The following is a 19,057-nucleotide window of genomic DNA, read 5'->3' on the forward strand; positions in this document are numbered from 1 at the left end:
TTTTATTTATTGGTTCAGATATTATCCTCTTGTGCCATCTTATTTAAGGTGTTAAATTTCTTTACATAAACTGAGAGAATAAGTTTTGGTTTTTCAAATCATTACACCCTTAGTAATTACCGTAGCCATGTCAAAGGTGCGAGATAGGAATTCTATCATAGAATACAGCACCGAGAATACAGTACAGAGTTACCAAATAATTACGGTAAGGAAGGAGAGGAAAAAAAAAACCTTCACCCAAGCAGACACTGAAGTCACATCCTGACCAGAGGAGGAAGTGTCACATCAGACACTTCCTCAGTGCTATCAGATGCTGTGTGTCACGGACAGCAACTGTGTTTGCTCTCAGTCGTCTCTGTAACAGCAGAAACTGTACTCACCAGAGGTGATCTGTATTCAAAATGATAAAGAGAAAGCCATCCAATGCCTCAGAGAAGGAGAAACACCAAAAACCGAAGGTAAGTTTATTTTCTAACAGAGTAAAACAAAACAAACCATTTTACTAGAAAGCAACACATACTAGAAAATGTTTAACACAGACAGAGACATACAGACATACACAGGCACAGACACATACACACATGCACACACAACATATACATACTTCTCACACATACACACATATGCATGTATACACACATACACAAACTCATTCAAGGACACAACACAAACACATTCAAACATACATACACAGTGACACACATCATACACACAACATACCACACATACACACAAACAAACACTCACAAACACACACGCATACACACACAGAGCCTACACCATCACCCTACTACTTACATGACATTTTGTCTGTCACTTCTAAATTAATTTAAATAGAGGACTGAGTGCATCAAAGTACATATGGAAGAATTTGCATACTGATGGGCAATTATGGTCTTCACAATTGTGTATTACATTCAACCCTTTATGTTGGTAGCTAAGATAGAGTTAAGATAATTTTATATAACTGCTTGATGGCCTCTGCTTAACCATTAATATCATGCATATTTTTCATTCCTTGGTTGTTCAATGTCTTACCAGTGTACTGAAGGATTATTTTATCTGTTAAATTGTAGACATTTAAAATACATAACAGTAAGAAGACTATAAAAATGGAGAAATTTTAAGTTAGTTTTTTTTATTCATTTTGTAATTTGAATGGTAAGCTATGATATCTTGTTGTAGACATGCATTTTTACATTGTCACTAGAGAGAGAATTGTGTCCTATTTTGAGAAGACACAAAATTTATAAATTAGTAAATTTGATAAGCTAGTCTTATGTAGTATATTCTTTTATTCTTTCTCTTGATAACAATTGCCACTAAAAATAATATAGAAAAAGCCAAGTTTACATTTTTTTTATAGAACTCTAAACTGGTTTTACTTGTAATGTTAATTTCACTAGTATGAAATTGTGATTTCAGAAAATTTATGCCCTATTTATAAATTCCTAAGGTTTCTCAAATAAATTCAATCTTTTTGTTTGTGAGATAAATACTAGTTGACTCTGTTTTTAGGAGTTCATACTTTGTCATCAGCTTTTATTTTTCATTGGGAGAGCAATAGTTTGGGGATTGATTTTCATTTTGAACTGAAGTGGCATGGAACAATCCTCAAAGATTTAAAACCTTCTCCAAAAGATCTAAAGTAAAATGATGATAAATTATTTCCAAGTATAGGAAACTAAAACTAGATGATTTTCAATATTATTTTTTCTAATACAAAAATTCAACAAAAGTTAGACAAGCATCTTATAAACACATGGTACAAAAATATATTGTACTTTCTGTCTTTTTATAACTAAAATAAAAATTCACAGCAACATATCCCAAAATATACAAAGAAGATTTTTTAAAGTATCAGTTATATTTCTTCACATGATTATATTTGGTTGTTAGCCTAGCCTTCAACACCTGAGCCATATTTCCAGTCCCATATGATTATTTTTATGTAAAATACCCCTGATTAAATGAAAATACTCAGTTGACTATAGCTTTGAGAGGTATTACAAAAGTTAAGATAGAACAATAGCTTTCTTCAAAATGTTTCAAAAATGACATTTGATGATTTCATAAGGATTGTATTGTACAGTATATTATCAGTATATCATTTCACTAAACTGTTTTCAAAATGATCTTTCATTATTTGCAACAGTCTTAATCATAGTAATTACTAGAGTACATATGAACTGTTGGTCATTTTATTGATATCTTTATATATAAAATAAAAACACAGTTGATGTGCCTGAGAATAAAATATATAATGAGAAATAGTCACATTGCTGACATATATGGGTTTAATTTTTTTTGTGAAACTAGTAGTCCTCCAATTACTATACTCGCATCTTAGAAATAACTCCTTTTAATTCATATTTATTTTTAATAGAAAATTTTTGAATATTTCATGAATAAAAGATATAATCCATAGGGAATGGTAAGAAAACATTCTATTCTGATCCTTACACAGATGGCTAGTTGAAGGAGTACAAATTGTGACATTTGTCTAGAAAGACACAATAGCGCTACCAAGAAACTGCCCTGAAATACAGGATGTTACTGTTTATACTGATTATCTATCAGATGATATGTTCCATATCCTGACCCATAGGCATTCATTCTTTGTGCTATGCTCTCACAAGTATGGAGGGAATTTCCTTGGTTTTATTGTGACTCACCATATGCTACATTTTAAAACTATAAATTAAGGGTTTTTGATTTAGCTGCATGGTACAGCATCTCTTCTGTCTGTAGGTTTAATCCTCTTGCACCACATACAGGAGAAACCTATTATATCTAATATTACTTTAAACAAAAACTAATGAACTTTTTGTTTAAATAGAATACCAATGGGTAGTAAATTATATGGGAGTAAGAAGTTCTGGGATGCTATTGAGTAGTAAGATGACTACATGTAATTCAAATGTAGCATCTTCTAATGAAATGATAGGTTGAAGGTGAGGGTTCGGCTCAGTCTATAAAACACTTTCCATGCAAGGATGATGACCTGCAGTTTTTCATTAGAACCTCTGTAAAAAATACAGTATGTTGTTATGTGTCTCTTAATCCAACACTGAGAAGGCAGATATAGTCATAGACCTGGAGCCTGCTGGCCTGCTAGCCTAGCCTAGCCAGCAAGACTCAACTAATGAGAACCTCTGTTTCAAAGACCAAGGCAGACAGAGCCTGACAAGGAATAACAGCTGAGATTGTCCAGTGGCCTTCACACACACACATGTACATACATGTACATACATCTGTACACTCACATTTGCACAAGTGTACACATGTACATACACATGCACGCACACACACAAAGAAATAACTTGATAAATGTTTGAGAAGGGAAGAGATATATTTGATTTAAACATTTACAGACTTTACACGTGTATTAAAGTTCCCAGGGTAGCCAGATATATATACAATCTGAACAATTCTTATTATCATATATAATAGCTAAAAATAAAGTTATAACGATAGACTTTGCTATTTGTATTTTCTAATAGGTTTTATAGTTGTAATGTTAAAAATATTTATAAATCTAATATGCAGTAATAGATTTTAGAGAATACTACATACAAAATAATGTATTCTTTTCTTATATGTATAGTATTCATCAATAAACATACTAATAAGTTAAACTTTAAAATCAAACTATAGTTTTGACACATCTTATTTTATCATTTGTGATGTAGTTTTCTTTTATGTTTCTGTTTCTCTATTTTGCTAAAGTTTATTTTATCCAAGCAGCTCATAATAGGAAGAATGCCACTCAAATATGTTCTTAAACATTAAAAGCAAAGACTGAGAATCAAAAACCAAAGATCTTCCATGTTGGGTACCCCCAAATATCTGAAGCCCTTTTTATAAAATATGTAACTGTATATACTAAAAAGTTACTAAATTCTTACAAGTTTAGTATGCCCCTGAGCTCCGTCAGGCATGTTGATAATTTCCAATTAAAAATGAAACTCAATGAGTAGTGGCTAAGAATTTTATATTTAGATTAGTTAAAAATAACCTTGCCTTATACACCATACTTTCCTTTTGAGTTTTATTTTCTACTGTTTTAGCACTAGAGCTCAATGCTGACAGTGACTTTCGAGATGTGTAAGCATATTCCACATGCAGGTCCAATCAGCTCTTTCATCTACACTGCTTATATGATCTATAAACAGTCAAAGGATTATAAGGCGTAGTTTTTCTTGTGTTTATCTGACATGTTTATTTTTGACGCCTCTGTTTATTATCAATTTATCATGTAACAGTTGCTCTTCTCAGATTTTCTACTCTATTTAATTCTTGTTCTAACTCCATGAGAGATCAAGTCTTATCTAGCGTCATAAGTGAAGGGTCAAAAGCACACTAAAGATTACACACATATAAAAAAAAAGTTACCTTAACCAAAAATACATAGATGAAAAAATATGTCATTAAAAACACATGCCAATCTCCAGTGTCTTACTGGTACTGTGACAGTACTGACATTGTCTGTCTTAAATGCCAGATGAATGTTAAAGACACCAACAAGACCCAATCTTTAAAAAGCTTTGTACTTTGAAAAGGAATTTAGAGACTTTCTCCTCTTCCAATTATAATCAGAAATTTTATCATAAAAAATTTTCAGGTACTACATCTGTCAAATTTTCAGCATTTAGAATTGTGTGCATTTTTTCTTAGTTGCAAAATGGTTTTATACAATTGTTATCCAATGCCATTTAGGCAATCTCTTTTTCTTCTTTGTTTAGCTTTCCAACATAGTAAGCTCTCAAAAGATGCATGGAAGATTATGGTTTCCTGAGTCTGTTAGCTATGATTTTTGGGACTATGATTTTTGGAAGCAGATTGTGCATGTGTTTCAATCCATCTTTGGTTCATCTTTGAGTGTTAGAGAACAACTCCAATATGCCCAAGATTTTGCAAGAACCCTAGAAAGCTTACTGTTCTCTCATGGTCAACCTTTGTGTCAGGTGAGAGAACATGCTAGAAAGTTTAAAATGTATGAACCACACAGATGAGATTTGGAACTGTAATTAGGACAACACAGACTTAATATGTTGGTGTATGGTAATCTGTATAAATACATTTTAACCGAGGTCTTCTTTGAGTTAAGAAGATTCAATACCACTGTCATTGTAAAGGGAAACATCGGAATAATGGCACTTCTTGAAATAGCTTTTTTAAAAAAGGTTCTTTTTAATCTAAAGTGCATACAAAATGAGACACCATTAGTGTCACAGATGCTAATTTTCACTAGCAGTGACTGAAGTGGCATTCTTTCCCATTTGCATTTGATCCCGGCAATGATGAGAGGTGATGAGTTGATTATAAGCTGTTTTCACTGCACTGCCCGCTGTGCAAATTTATGCTCCTAGACAGGGATGACACATAGTTGTGGCATTAAAGAAATGCCTGCATTGCTTTTTTGAATCAAGGCTGTTAAAATGCACTTTAACCCTTATTTAACCAGGTACGGGAAACTGGAGGCTCTTTCCTGACCTGGTACTTACTTGAGACAAGACACCTGCATGCGGAGTCTATGTCCTTTGGTTGTGTTATTAATTCTTTTAGAATTTTATACAGTAAAAATTTGACCATATTACCCTCCTCTATCCATTCCCAGATACACTGAAGATATTATATCTGTCCAATTTCAGCATTCAGAACTGTGTTAATTTTTTCTTACTGGTCAAAAATAATTATATTTATGTTTTTCAATAATGCACCAAGTCCAATTTGTGTTGACCATGTATTCACGGGATTGAGATCACCCACTGGAATGAGGTTGACCTATCAAGACCACACCTCTGAGAAAAATGAACTCTCCCTCCCTCTGAAGTTAGCACCTGTCAATAGCTCTCTAGGGGTGGGAGCTTGTGAGACTCCACCCACCATGCTGGAATGTTGACTAACTTATCTCCTGTAGATCTCAGCACCTACACATATAGGTGCTGTGAATTCATGGAACAGAGGTTCTGTCATGTCCAGAAAATACTGTTTTGCTCTTTTCTTCCCTAATCTCTGACTCATGATAACGTTCTACTCTGTCTTCCATAATGGCCCCCAGAGCTTTGTGCGTAGGTTGATACAGATGTCCCTTTTGGGGTTGAAAAATCCTTTGTCACTTACTTCTGCACATTGATCAGTTATGAGTTTCTGCATTAACTACCACCCATTGCACAAAGATAACTCTTTGATGAAGTAATGAGAGCTGTATCAATCTATTGATATAAGGATAAGCATTTAGAAGACAGTTTGCTACAATGCTCACTAAACAAAACAGTATTTTCAGGGCACCACTGTGGCCTGTGAACTACTCAGGGTGCAGATTTATACCACCAGGCATGAATTTCCTCTTATAAAGCAGGCCTCAAATCCAATCAGAAAACAGCTTGTTACCCCAACACTGACCCTTGCCCCCCCTCTGTGAGTGTGTGTGTGTGTGTGTGTGTTTACCTAACATTTGTGCCCATATTGCACCCATGGATGCACCCATGGATGTACTTGACCATATTGTTCAATAATATAGCTCATGGGATTTGCAACTGGGTAGATTGTTGATAACTCCCTGCCCCATAGCATACATAGTACCTCCCAGTATTATGAGAGGTAGCCAGTAGAGAGGAAGATTCCTGGTCAGTGGCAAATTGATTTTTCAATATCCTTTTGGCCAAAATTGGTGGTGTCTATAGCAATAGGGTCTTACCATCAAGTTCTGGTAGATAAACAAGAACATTAGTGTTTGCCTGGTGGATAGCAGGAACTCCCCTGATCAACAACTCAAGGAACTTTAAAGTTCAGGTTCCATTAACTTTAAAAAATCTTTCCAAAACATCAATGACATATCACTACATTCTGTTAATTTATAGAGCACAGTGTAATCATGTACATGTGAAGTATTTCACTCAGGGTTATGAAAGGGTTTGGATTTTACATCATAGAATTTCTATAATTAAATTTGTGCTCTACTGTTGCTTCTGTTTCTTTTTGGGTTTAATTTTAATATACTTCTTTAGTGAATTCAGTTCACTGTTTAGTGTTTCAAATAATAGGAATGAAAAACTATGCATCTATCAAGGGAAGTAGTATCATGAGTGTGCTGTGGACAAGAGTTAGAATCTGTCATCTATTTGGACAGATGACATCCTTTTCAATGTATTCACACTTAAATCCAACAAACATTAAGACTGCTACTATCCTATACTATCCTTGTATCCATCTTGTGCCTATATTCTATGAAATGGTTCAAGTTTACTGTTCACTGGTTCAAAGAAATCACCCATAATTGATACACAACTTTTGGAAGGCTTTTTCCTCTGGCTTCAAAATATATTTATTTGATGGGTGAATTCATAGCTCATTCAATTTACTGTTAAAATGATTAAAATTATTAGCTATTTTTTAGTGATGAATTTTTTTTCCAACAAATCACTAATTTGCTCTAGATTTTCTCATCTTATAGAATGTGAATCCAAAACCAAAATTTAATTTCAAGCAAGTAGCAAAACTTTGGGGCCAAACGGATTGCCAATATTTAGAAAGTGCTAAGTCAGCATCAGAAAAAAAAATCCAAAGATAGTGAAAGACTTAAGAGAGTATGGCTTCCTCTTGGTATAATACCTGAATATTTTATATCCTATAGGAAAAATGTAGAGCCACTACCTGGACTGCTAATGCACTTTGTTAAGATTTGACTTGCTTAATCATTTGTCTCCTGTAGAGGAAAAATGACTTCATTATCCACAGGAAATGTATTTTTTTTCAAACAATGTAACCAACTCCATAAACAATATATCTAAGTTTTCAGGTCATGTCTTACCAAACTGATCTGTTTCTCCCTGTTTGCTAGTATTAAGAATTCAGATGGATTTTTTAGAAATAGCGCATTCATATTTACCTCTTAGTACACAAAAAGCTTCCTGCGTTAAGGCCTTGAAACTGTCTGTGGTGGTAGTTGGGATGATTTCTACATACAGGAAGAAAGTCACCTCATCCTAAATTAATGTGGGAGGTTTGGTTTCTTTTTGGCTTTTTTGTTGTTGTTGTTCTTGCCATTTGTCTTTCAATTGAAATTATTTTCTTCTTTTTTCTTTTTTTTCAAATCTGCTTTTATACCATTTTAATTACATGCAAGTATTAAGGTCAGTTCTTGGTTGAGGAACTAGCAACAAAATAGATGCAAATAGTCAAGGAACAAGCAAGACAAGACAATAAACACAAATAGTCAAAGAACAAGCAAGGCAGTAAACAAAGTTCGGTAAACGCTCCCATGATCACTGTTTCTAAGGGCTTATCAGGATGACCAAAATATCTGAGCATACTTCCCTGTCCTAGCCCAAAGTCATTTTCATGCCCGAAGCCAACTTCTTTGTTCTAGCCTAAGATTTAGATTCCTGCCTGAAATTACTTCTTTGCTCTGGCCTAAGATTTAGATTCCTTCATGAAGCCCATTTCTTTGTCCTTGGCCAATGTCAGATTCCTGTCAAGCAGCCCACTTCCTTATCCTTGGCCAATGTCAGATTCCTGCCAAGCATCCCCAAAAGCTCTCCACAGCTCCTCCTTTTTGATTTCTAAGGAGGTCTGCGAGAGAAGACTCTGTCACAGAGTGTCTAGCTTTGTCCAGTAGATGGATGCTCCATGTTGTCTTTTTTCTGTGCATTTTTCTCCAAGATCTTTTTCTGTATTGCTGGCATCCTATAAAGAATCCAGTGGGATTTTATTAAGAAACACCCCAATGATTACATCATTTAGTTAATGATCTCTTTGAAGTTCTTCACACACAGTTACCTTCGGAAACACTCAGGGTAGAAGATAAAGGGCAACACAGTTTAGGCACTAACAGTCAAAGAGCTCCCAGTAGTAGAGGGGAGGATTTGATTTTAAACTGCTTCTTTCTTCCAGCTATCTTTGATGCCTTACTTCTGATAGATACTCCACACTTGACCTGCACTCGATTGCCCTGCATGCTTCCCCTATCTCACACCCTCCTGTCCACTTCAAACTCTCATCTTTCCTCATGCAGACGCACCTCTGCTATAATCTAGTAGCTTCCATGAAGCATCACTTAAAACATATAAGAAGAAAATCTGCTCTGTACCTTTAAGCAGTGCTTTATAATTACATATTAGGATCTTCTGAAGTCCTTTACAACGATAACTCACTAATAGAACATCTGGTTTAGGGGACTCATAGAGGTTTCTGATGCTATGCTATAACCACTCTTTCTGCTGCTTATCCTCTGGAATATCTCTGTGTATTCATCAACTCGTGCTTATTTGACAACTTAGCTGACATCTCAAGAAAACCTGCACTAGTGACTTCAACACAGTAGAAGTGGGTCACTAGCAGAACAGTGGTTTGCTAGCAGAACAGCAGGCAACATGGACTAGAATCACACACAGCTGGTATGATTTTGATTATCTCTGAACCAGATTGTGGGCACTTTATTAAACCGTATTTGAGCCTTGGTGTTGTGATTGGAAAAGAACATGATAAAGCCTGTCATGTAGGCTTGTTGTAGGTTATTAGCACATGTATATTTCCTAGCTTAACTCTGTTCACTAGGTAATCTTGACATCTTTTCTAATTTTGTAATCCTTATTTCATAACTTTTCTATTTTCTTGGAGAAGATAAATCTTACTCAAGTTTATACCCTTTGACTTGGTGAGAACTCAAGAAGGATTGAACTCGGTCTTTCTGACTTTCAGACTACATTGGCTTTCTTTCTTTCCTTCTTTTTCTGATTATCATCAAAAACATTTATAGACAATAAAATTGTAGTGATTTTTCAGTATACAGGCACTGAGTGTGGCATGACTAATGGGTAATATTAGTCATTTACAGAAGTATCCTACTTCAGAGATATCAAACAACCCATCCATAATGAAGATCTGGGTAACACATGATAGAAAACAAAGCAACTGTTTCTAGAATCAGAATGAAGTGAAACAGAACAATAAACAAGCAATGCTTTATAATGTATGAGAAATGAAAGACAGCAGGACAGTGTTGCTGTGTAGGGAGCATTATACACCATATATATATATATATATATATATATATATATATATATATATATGAGATGTTTGTTTATATATTATATATAGTACATAAAATATAATATATAAAGTATAATATATATATATTTGGAAGCAAGCATCTCATTTAGCTCTGCAGACTTGCTCACAAACATAAGATGCAACTTGAAATAACATTTCCAGTCTTGATGCCAAACTGACTTTACCATTATCCAGCTTCACTAACCAAGCCAGGTACCAGCAGTGGCATGTTGCATCATGTGCCACTTCTTCCTGGGGAAATAATTCTTTCATTAGTATTACATATTCATTCTTTTTTAGACTCACTCACAGTAAACACATATTTGACAGTACTAACTTTTGGTATCCTTGTTTATAAGTGAGTCAATATGAAGTTACTTCTGTAAGCTTGACCAAATCCCTGGATCTGACCTAGAGACTCACCCGGTGTACTTGGTTTCCTAGAAGGACTAATTGTTGTCATTTCTAATAGCTTTTTTTATGTAATAAAACAAAACAAATAATGGGTTTCATTTCTATAATTATGTAGTTTTACTATCTAGAATAAAATTCAAAGCAGATTTAGCCAATATAAAACCTTACTTTACAATACACAATGATTGGAATTAGATATCAACCAAAGAACACACTGAAACTGTATATGGATATCCCCTGCATACTTTATAGTTACAGTTGACTTTCTTTTGTAATGTTTAGGCTTCTCTTACATATGTTCTCTATTAGAATTGCATAGCTATCATTTTTCTTTGGTACAATGATAGCTTTTGTTGGGGTTGTTTAAGTTAGGGTATCTACAGAGTACTCAAGATTAGGACTAGCTCGTTATTATTATCTCATTAATACTATCTACCAGTTTTAAAGTACCCATTCACAAAATTCCTTCAGATGTAGATGTACCACAGCTATGAGACATGGCATTGTAGGCCACAGTGCTCATTAGCTCGACTATTTTTATCACTACTATGTATCTCTCAATACACTGAAATACACATGTATCCAGAGGTGAATTTGCAGGAAAAAAAGTTTTTATAATGATAGATTTCGTTGAAATAATACATGTATTTGATAATGATCTCTTTAAAAAAAAACCCCTAATACCCAAGCTTTCTACTGTTTTTATCCATGTATTCCTTCCCTGTTTGGGATTGCATATCATATATTTACCCCACATAAACATGTCTGTTCTTACTAAGGAAAAAAAAAACACACGTTTAAACTCCTAAACCCTGTGGCAGCAGTTGCTGCCTGGGAAGAGAATGTTTATAAGCTTTATGATATTAACTGCAGCACTCAACCTCAGGCAGCATAAAGCATGCAAAAAAGAACTTTCTGTCAGTTTTATTATTTCTAAAAAGGTTCCCCTTGAAGAAGAAGAGTGACCTTGCTTTGCTGAGCTGACATATGCCACTGGATTAATGGTGGAGCTTGGCTGAAGGGAAGCTCACAGACACATTACAACTCCAGAAGCTGGGCTGGCGGTGACCATTAATCAGGGCCACCAAAATCATGCATCAAACCCACCCATTTAAAAGTAGTAAAAATGACTTAAAAAAAAACTTTTTGAGAATTAGCCTATTGTTTGTCATTACTTGTGTTCAAGGAGACCACTGGATGACTAAAATATCCCTTGAGGAGACCTTTAGAAAGGTCATTTTGTACCCAGAGGCCACCTGAAAGCAGAGTGTGGTTAAAACCTGGGGGACTCACAGGGTGTTTCTGATGGGAAATTTCTGGATGGATTCATTCTTCTCAAGTTAACTTTCAAACCTTTAACTATGATTTCATGGCAATGAGTATAATTAATGAACTTGACTTCTTTCTGACCATATATGTTACACTAATATGTATTATAATCAGATATTATAGTAATATAATATATATGTATTATAATCAGATATTATAGTAATATAATATATAACTAGATCATATATATGTATCATATATTAGTATATTAGCCATAACGATAGACTTAGTTGTAGTAAGATATGACTGACAAGTTTTTAGAGGATTTTTCAAAAGCTTTAAAAAATTATAATCAACATATTAAATGATTTAATATGTTTAAAAGAGTCCTAAGCTTGGAAGTACCATAAAGCCTTCTGACATATTGATCACGATTTCATTAGGAATTTTCAGGGACTTACCACCTTTAATTATTGAAAAGGTTAAAGAAGTCTGAACTATTAACTTCAAAAAGAATTGTTCAATAAATGAGAAGGTAAATTACTCTTATTCTTTTTGAACTTTCTTAATACCAAAATTTAAAGTTTTATTTCTGCTTCATACTTCTCACTTAGATTAGTGTTGCTTTATACAATACTATGATATAATTTCCTTTGCAAGCAGTGAAAGTTGAAAAATTAGACGCCCATTAAGGGAACAAAAAAAGGTCTTTTAATTTTTTTTTAAAACTTTGGCTAACATAGCAGGACAACAGTATTTGAAGTTCTTCTAAATAGTAGTTTGTTTCTCTTACCAGGCTCTTAAATATTACTTTGAATGTTAGAAACTCAGTACACAAAATATTAGAATGCAGAACTATCTGGTTTTGAAGTTTACTTATTTGAGTAAATAGAAGATCATAATCAGTAATGACATGACCAGTTCTTATATTTGGTTACAGATTTAAAATGTCAAATGAATACAAAAGTTATCTTTTAATCTTATTGGAGAAGAATGTATTTTTTTATTAGAAATTTGCCTCCCTATCCTTTAAACAGCTTTTCCTGTGCATAGAGACTGAGATTGGTAATAAGAATGTTGCCAAAGGCAATTTTTAGCTTTTGGTAAGGGTGGTACGTATGTAAGCCCTGTTACCTTGGCTCCACACGTGTTTCCCTCCTACATCCTACATACTCCCACGCACTACCTGTATACTATATCTACCGTCCACACATGTAGCCAGGAGCTCTTAAAACCCAGAAGTGGCCTCTCAACATTTCTCAATGCGGCTTCTGGTAAAGCTTTTAAACAAACTAACAATACTAACATATTTGTATAAAAACTTAAAAGTTCTTGCTAATTTTAAGTTTGAGATATTATTCTACATTCAGACAATAAAAGATATAGTGAAATAACAATGTTCCAAATTTAAAAAGATTAGTCATTAAAATGATTATGTCCACATGACAATATTTTTTTTGTCCTGCAACAGCTGAAGAAGAATTACAGTTTACATTAGTCACTGTTTTGTCTTCCAGAAGTATTTTCAAATATAATAATTACCTCACCACCGTTTTTTGTTATATTTTTAAAATTTTTATTAAACATTTCATTCGTTTACATCTCAAATGATATCCTACTCCCTGTCCTCCACCAACTTCCCTTCCCACATCTGCCCTCGTCCTCCCTTTTGCCTGTATGAGAGTGCTCCCCCACCCATCCAGACTCTGCCACCCCAGCCCCATTCTTCCAGCATCCCCCTAATCTGGGGTATCAAACCTTCCAGGGACCAAGGGCCTCCCCTCTAGTTGCTGTCGGGCAAGGCCATCCTATCATTTTAAAAACAATATTACCTTTGGATTTGGTGATTTACAAAGATTGAATAAACAACTACAGAATATCTTAGAATAAAAAAAATTTGAATCAACTTAAAATTTTGTTCATTTAAGATCACTTCATGTCCAAACTTTTGATCATTTAAAGTAATATTCTGCAGATTTAGGATTACAGGTATGCGCCTATACATACATACAGGATAGTAATATTAAGACTGAATGTTTTTATGACCATGTGTGTGTGGGCATCCGTGAACTTAACAGTTTATTCATGTAGTTCCCTATGCATATATGTGCACATGCGTGTGGAGGCTAGAAAAGAAACTCTATTGTTCTTGGTACCAGCATATGCCTCACTTGGGACAGGGTCTCTGGCCTGACTCTCTCACTCATCAGGCTGAACTGGGTGGCCAGCAAGCTCCAGACACCTTTCAGTCTCTGCCTCCCCAGTGCTGGGTGTGACACTCCAACATTTTTAGTGGGTTAGAGGATCAAACATCCATATGCTTATAAGGATAGACCTTCACCATTAAGCAATATTGCTACTTTTAAGTTTATAGTTTCTTTTATATTTTATAGAATTTTTAAAGATTCCTTATAGTAATTTTTGTACCAAGATACTTTGTATTTGAAAAATATATTTAGAGCACACCAATGTATTACTTCCGGGCTCCCTTCAATTAACATACACTCAAGTAATTTTTACTGAATTCTAGAACTGTTACATGACCTACAGTCTTTAGATGCAGTATAAAATAATGGAACATAGTGGTAGACCATAGGAAGGTAAAATTTAGAATCTTAAATACTCAAGTCTTTTGAATCTGAAACTTGTTTATTGCCCTCAATCATCTGTAATAAGTTTCACTTTTACACTGACTGTTTTCAGTTATTGAAATTCTTCCTCCTACTCCACCGTAACTCTGAAATCGTTTCAATCTGCAGAGAACAGTTTAGCGCCACATAAAATTCTAAAAGTAAAGTTTCAGGATGGAAAATGTGAGCAAAATTTAGAAATCAATGATAGCATTGGGGCCTGAACATTCTGTACATGTTTTGCAGTTGACATAAAGCTAATAAAGTAGAGAAAGAGCCAGTTAACTTGGGTTCCAAGAAGCCAGATACACCACTGAGAATATCCATAACACTCGTTTGTGTTCTGCTTTGTTCTAATAGATTTGATCATTTTATTTAGCTCTGAGTTGGCTTTGTACAAGGCTGTAGGGTGAGTGTTGAAAATATGATTTTGCAGTTCTTGTTGCTTTTTTAGCCTGAAGTTCCCTGACACCCCACAGACTGTCTTCCATGGTTACCACATGATGCTTTGATTACTTAACACTGAGGCAATCCTAACAGGTTATTTTAAGTGAGTTAAATGTGATTTTCACTCTCCAACATCTTAGCACCTGAGTCAGCCAGAACAATCCAATCCTTGAATGCTTTTGGATAAAGGGTGACAGACATGTTAAGGTTTAACTTTTTATAATACAATATTAATGGTGAACTCAAGCAGAATTTTGATCTTAACAGTGGATACTAACAAATGTCTTATGAGTAATGTTTAGATGTGAGAACTTGTTGGCAGTGAGTATATATAACTTCTAATTTGCCAGGATACTTCAAAACACTGTGGGTGTCTGATTCACATATGCAAATATTTTCTTTCAAATAAATTGACACTTCTACCAGTGCCTTGCTCAATTTTTAAAGTCATAGTGCACAGAGATTTTATTTGACAACTCTACAAGCTGGTTGCTGGATGAGAAAGAAAAGTCAGGTCAAATGTCCTGGTTTTGGTCAAAAGTTTGATTCATAGTTTTAACAAAGACTCCAGAGTTTTCTTTCATGTTCGTAGTACAGACAGGCGAGTAGTTTAGGAAGCTTGCTTAGTTCCATCATCCTGTCCTTTTCAGAGAACTAAATCCTCTTCACAGTATTGAACATGTCCCTATGTTTCTGAAGTAATGAAAATGCACACATGTAGTCAGGAGCTCTTTAAACACAGAACAGTCCTCAGTGTGGCTCCTCATACATATTTTTAACATACTATCCATCCTTGCAAGCTTAAGGACATTTTGATCTCCAAATCCACTAAAAATGTTGGGTGCAGTGCCACACCCAACACTGAGGAGGCAGAGGCTAAAGGATATCTGGAGCTTGCAGGCCAGTCAGTTCAATCTGATTAGTGAGCACCAGGCCAGAGATAGAAGTGTGATGTAATTCTATCCTATGCTTCTGCCCTTGTGCCCACACACACTTCTCCCTGTGCCCTCTCTCCTTCCCTTTGAATACCATCTCATATGCACAAATACAGTGCTTTAGTCATGAAGAACATGTTCTGGTTGCTTCTCTTTCAGTAGACATTGGTGGATATTTCCTATATCCAGTATTGTAGTAGAGATTGACAAAATAATTAATTTTGTAATTTCATCAATTTTAATAGCTAGAATATACACATATTCAAAATAACTTCCCGTAGTCAATTGCTTAGTTAACTCTAAAATATATTGCATTCAGAAAAGTCAGATTATTGTCTTTTATTTTTGTCTGTTCTCATAATGCAGCTATTATATTTCCCAAAACAAACACTGATATTTCTCTCCAATATGATGATAAATCAATGAATTTTGACACACTAAGATATAATGCAATTCTTTCACAGTATATTACATATACTACTTCCATTAAAACTAAAATAGCATGCTTTGGGCTGCAATTTATTCAAGCACTAAAAATCTTCAGTATAGCCCCCTAGCTATTTGGAAGGTGTGCCTGTGCTTTGACAAAGGAGAAGGCATAAAGGTGTGTGGATAGGGTTTAATTTGTGAACTAGAATTGACACAAGACTGGGTTGGTTGTCATTGTTCTAGACCTTTATATGTGTGAGTGCAGCTAGGAACAGAATGTTTGTAGAAGTGGGTTGGGAAAATCTCATGGTGCTTTCAACTGGGATTTAAGACTCTGGGTTTTATTTAAGCATTTCATTTTATATCTGAAATGACTTTATTCTGATAATCTTGAGTGGTATTGACATTGTTTCTGACTTTAACTATTTTCAGTGTTTACATATGTGCCAGTCCTACTAACCACGATGATGGCAAAAACGTTAAGATTTCGTTTGCCATCTCATTGTGTCCTTGCAGCATTTCTGTGTACAGACTGCCAAGTTACTTTGTTTTAAAAGACTTGTATTACGTTTTCCCTTAAGCAATCAACTCAATCTAGAGTAAGGTAGATGTATTTCATTTAGATGTCAAAGTTTAGGGCCTTTTTTTAAAATTTTGATTGAATTGGAGAAACTTTTACACAGTTTTATATCCAATTCTCTGAAACAACACATATTCAAAGACATATTTTCTTTCTTCCGTGCCCACCCACTTGTTTTCACTTTGAAAGAAAGCCTGCATTTGGCTTCATGAGACTTACAGACTATTTTCTCACTTACCTAAATGGTCAGCTATTCTGTTTCGTATTATCCATTTCACTGTATGCTAGTAAGTTCCCTTTCCATTGAATTAGCAAAAACATTTTCAGCTTTTTTTAATTGATATATATACATACTACTCATTTAGCATCCTCATGATTAGTGTTGGGGTTTACAAGTTTCTGGGTAAAAGATTACCATAAACGTACAGTATATCCATATGTTAGTATTCATATTCGTATGTTAGTATATTCACATGTTAATCTGGCATCAAAATTTAGAAGTGTGATTGCTATGACAAAATACAAATATATATGAAAACTTGCTAGATGTGGCCAAATTCCCCTCCACAGCTGATATGCTCTTTTACAAGTGATTTACTAAACATATAAGAAGGATTGTATAGTTTCTTTGGCTGGGGTGGAGCTGGGACTGAACATAGAACCTTGCACATACATGCAAAGTATGTGTTCTGTTTTTGAGCTACACTCCAAGCACTTGTATATACTTACACAAAATTTAAAGGGCAAACTTGATCTAATGCCTATTAGCAACTATTACTTACATTTTGAATTGCTTTTTTTTTTTTTTACTCAAGCTGCTTTTCCCAGAGCCTGTTCTTTGTTCATGTAGTTGCTTGATCTTGATCAGAGCCTCTGTCACCAGCTAGTGTCTGTGAAATGATCATACCATACACATTTGTGAATATTCAAATATGTTCTTTTTTTATTAAGGACTACTATGTAGCAAGCAGGCTTTGCTTCCTCATAATTCACCTTTTCCCTATAAAACTTGACAGTAGAAATTATAAATCCATTTCTTGTCCATACCTCATAGTAGACATTAACTCCTTTCTGACATAAGCTTTAACCTATAAATATATTATGAAACCATCTTCTCGGAAAGTAACTAACTTTTAGAGTGGATAATGAAATATGGTAAGTGCCCTTTTAAATAAGGACTGAAATTTGCTTCTTAAGAGTATCTCAAGGTGGACAGACCAACTCCGTGGCCTTTAGGTTGTTGAGGAATTAGTATTGATAGGACTGACAAGACCTAAAGTAGTAGTTTTTTTTTTCCCTTTAAAACCACTATTCCCATATCTGCTTTTCTTTATTGGTATAATGGGGGAAGAATTAATTTTAAAAGGTGGTGGCTATTGATTACTTAATGGAATAATATAGTGTAGAGAAATGCTAAAATGAATCTATTCCGTGCCCTCCTGTGCAACAGGCACCATTATCCAGCAGTGGGAAGCATTCTGCAGCTCTCATTAATATGCAATAGGTACCATCAAGCTCGTTATAGGCTACTGAACTGCCACAGGTCCAGGTTACAATAGTCCATAAGAATGTCCCAAGTATACAACAGAGTAACAAATGTCCTTGATGGATTCATTTGTAAGCAGGACAATAGTTTCCTCACTTCCCTCTGATCTCCAAACCTTGATGGCCTGATAGAAAAATGCCCACTAGGTAATTTGAAGTGATCCATGCTCTGGGTTGATCTCTAGTTTTGGTAAGCTCTGAATGAGATGACTTGGTATTTTCCACTGTGGAACACAATTTCTGCTATCTTGTCTCTACTTTCACTACAAGCAAAAAGAGCTGTGAGCTAGTTCATCAAGGGAGGCAAGTCAGCAAAGGGCAACTTGTCTATGACAGCCATTATTCTCCGAGCAATGTTTGAGAGAGCAAAACATCTAATAAACTAGCCATGTGCCACGTGTTCAGGATCTTCTGATTTCAACTCATTTTCTAAGGGAGAGAATTTCAATAGCAGTTGGTGGTGAGAGACATGTATAAGAATGATTCCAAGGACAAGGCTTCTCGAGCAAAGAATTTTTAAAGTGAGAGATAAGTTCTGGGTGGACAATAGCAAATTTTATAGATTACTGACTTCTGCTATTGATCCTTGTTTCAAATTACTAGGTTAGTTTTTCAATAAAATCTATTAATTTCTAAAACATACTATTTTGAAATGAGGTATAGTCCTTAGGACAATCTATGTTCTTTGGAATTTTAGGTATACAAACACACACACACACACACACACACACACACACACACACACACACACA

At 34.7% G+C, this 19,057-nt stretch overlaps 1 protein-coding gene across 1 annotated transcript in view; it reads left to right on the forward strand.

Moving 5' to 3' along the window:
- Nucleotides 1-311: 311 nt before the first annotated feature.
- The window catches only part of Samsn1 (SAM domain, SH3 domain and nuclear localization signals 1), a 48,293-nt gene continuing 29,547 nt past the window's right edge, over nucleotides 312-19,057 (forward strand). Inside the window, exon 1 of the mRNA XM_028757223.1 lies at nucleotides 312-458. Coding sequence (XP_028613056.1) covers nucleotides 402-458 — 57 coding nt within the window. The 5' untranslated portion in view covers nucleotides 312-401. The remainder of the gene's footprint in view (nucleotides 459-19,057) is intronic.

The sequence above is a fragment of the Grammomys surdaster genome, unplaced genomic scaffold (genome assembly GCF_004785775.1).
Source record: "Grammomys surdaster isolate TR1022 unplaced genomic scaffold, NIH_TR_1.0 126153, whole genome shotgun sequence".
Lineage (NCBI taxonomy): Eukaryota > Metazoa > Chordata > Mammalia > Rodentia > Muridae > Grammomys > Grammomys surdaster.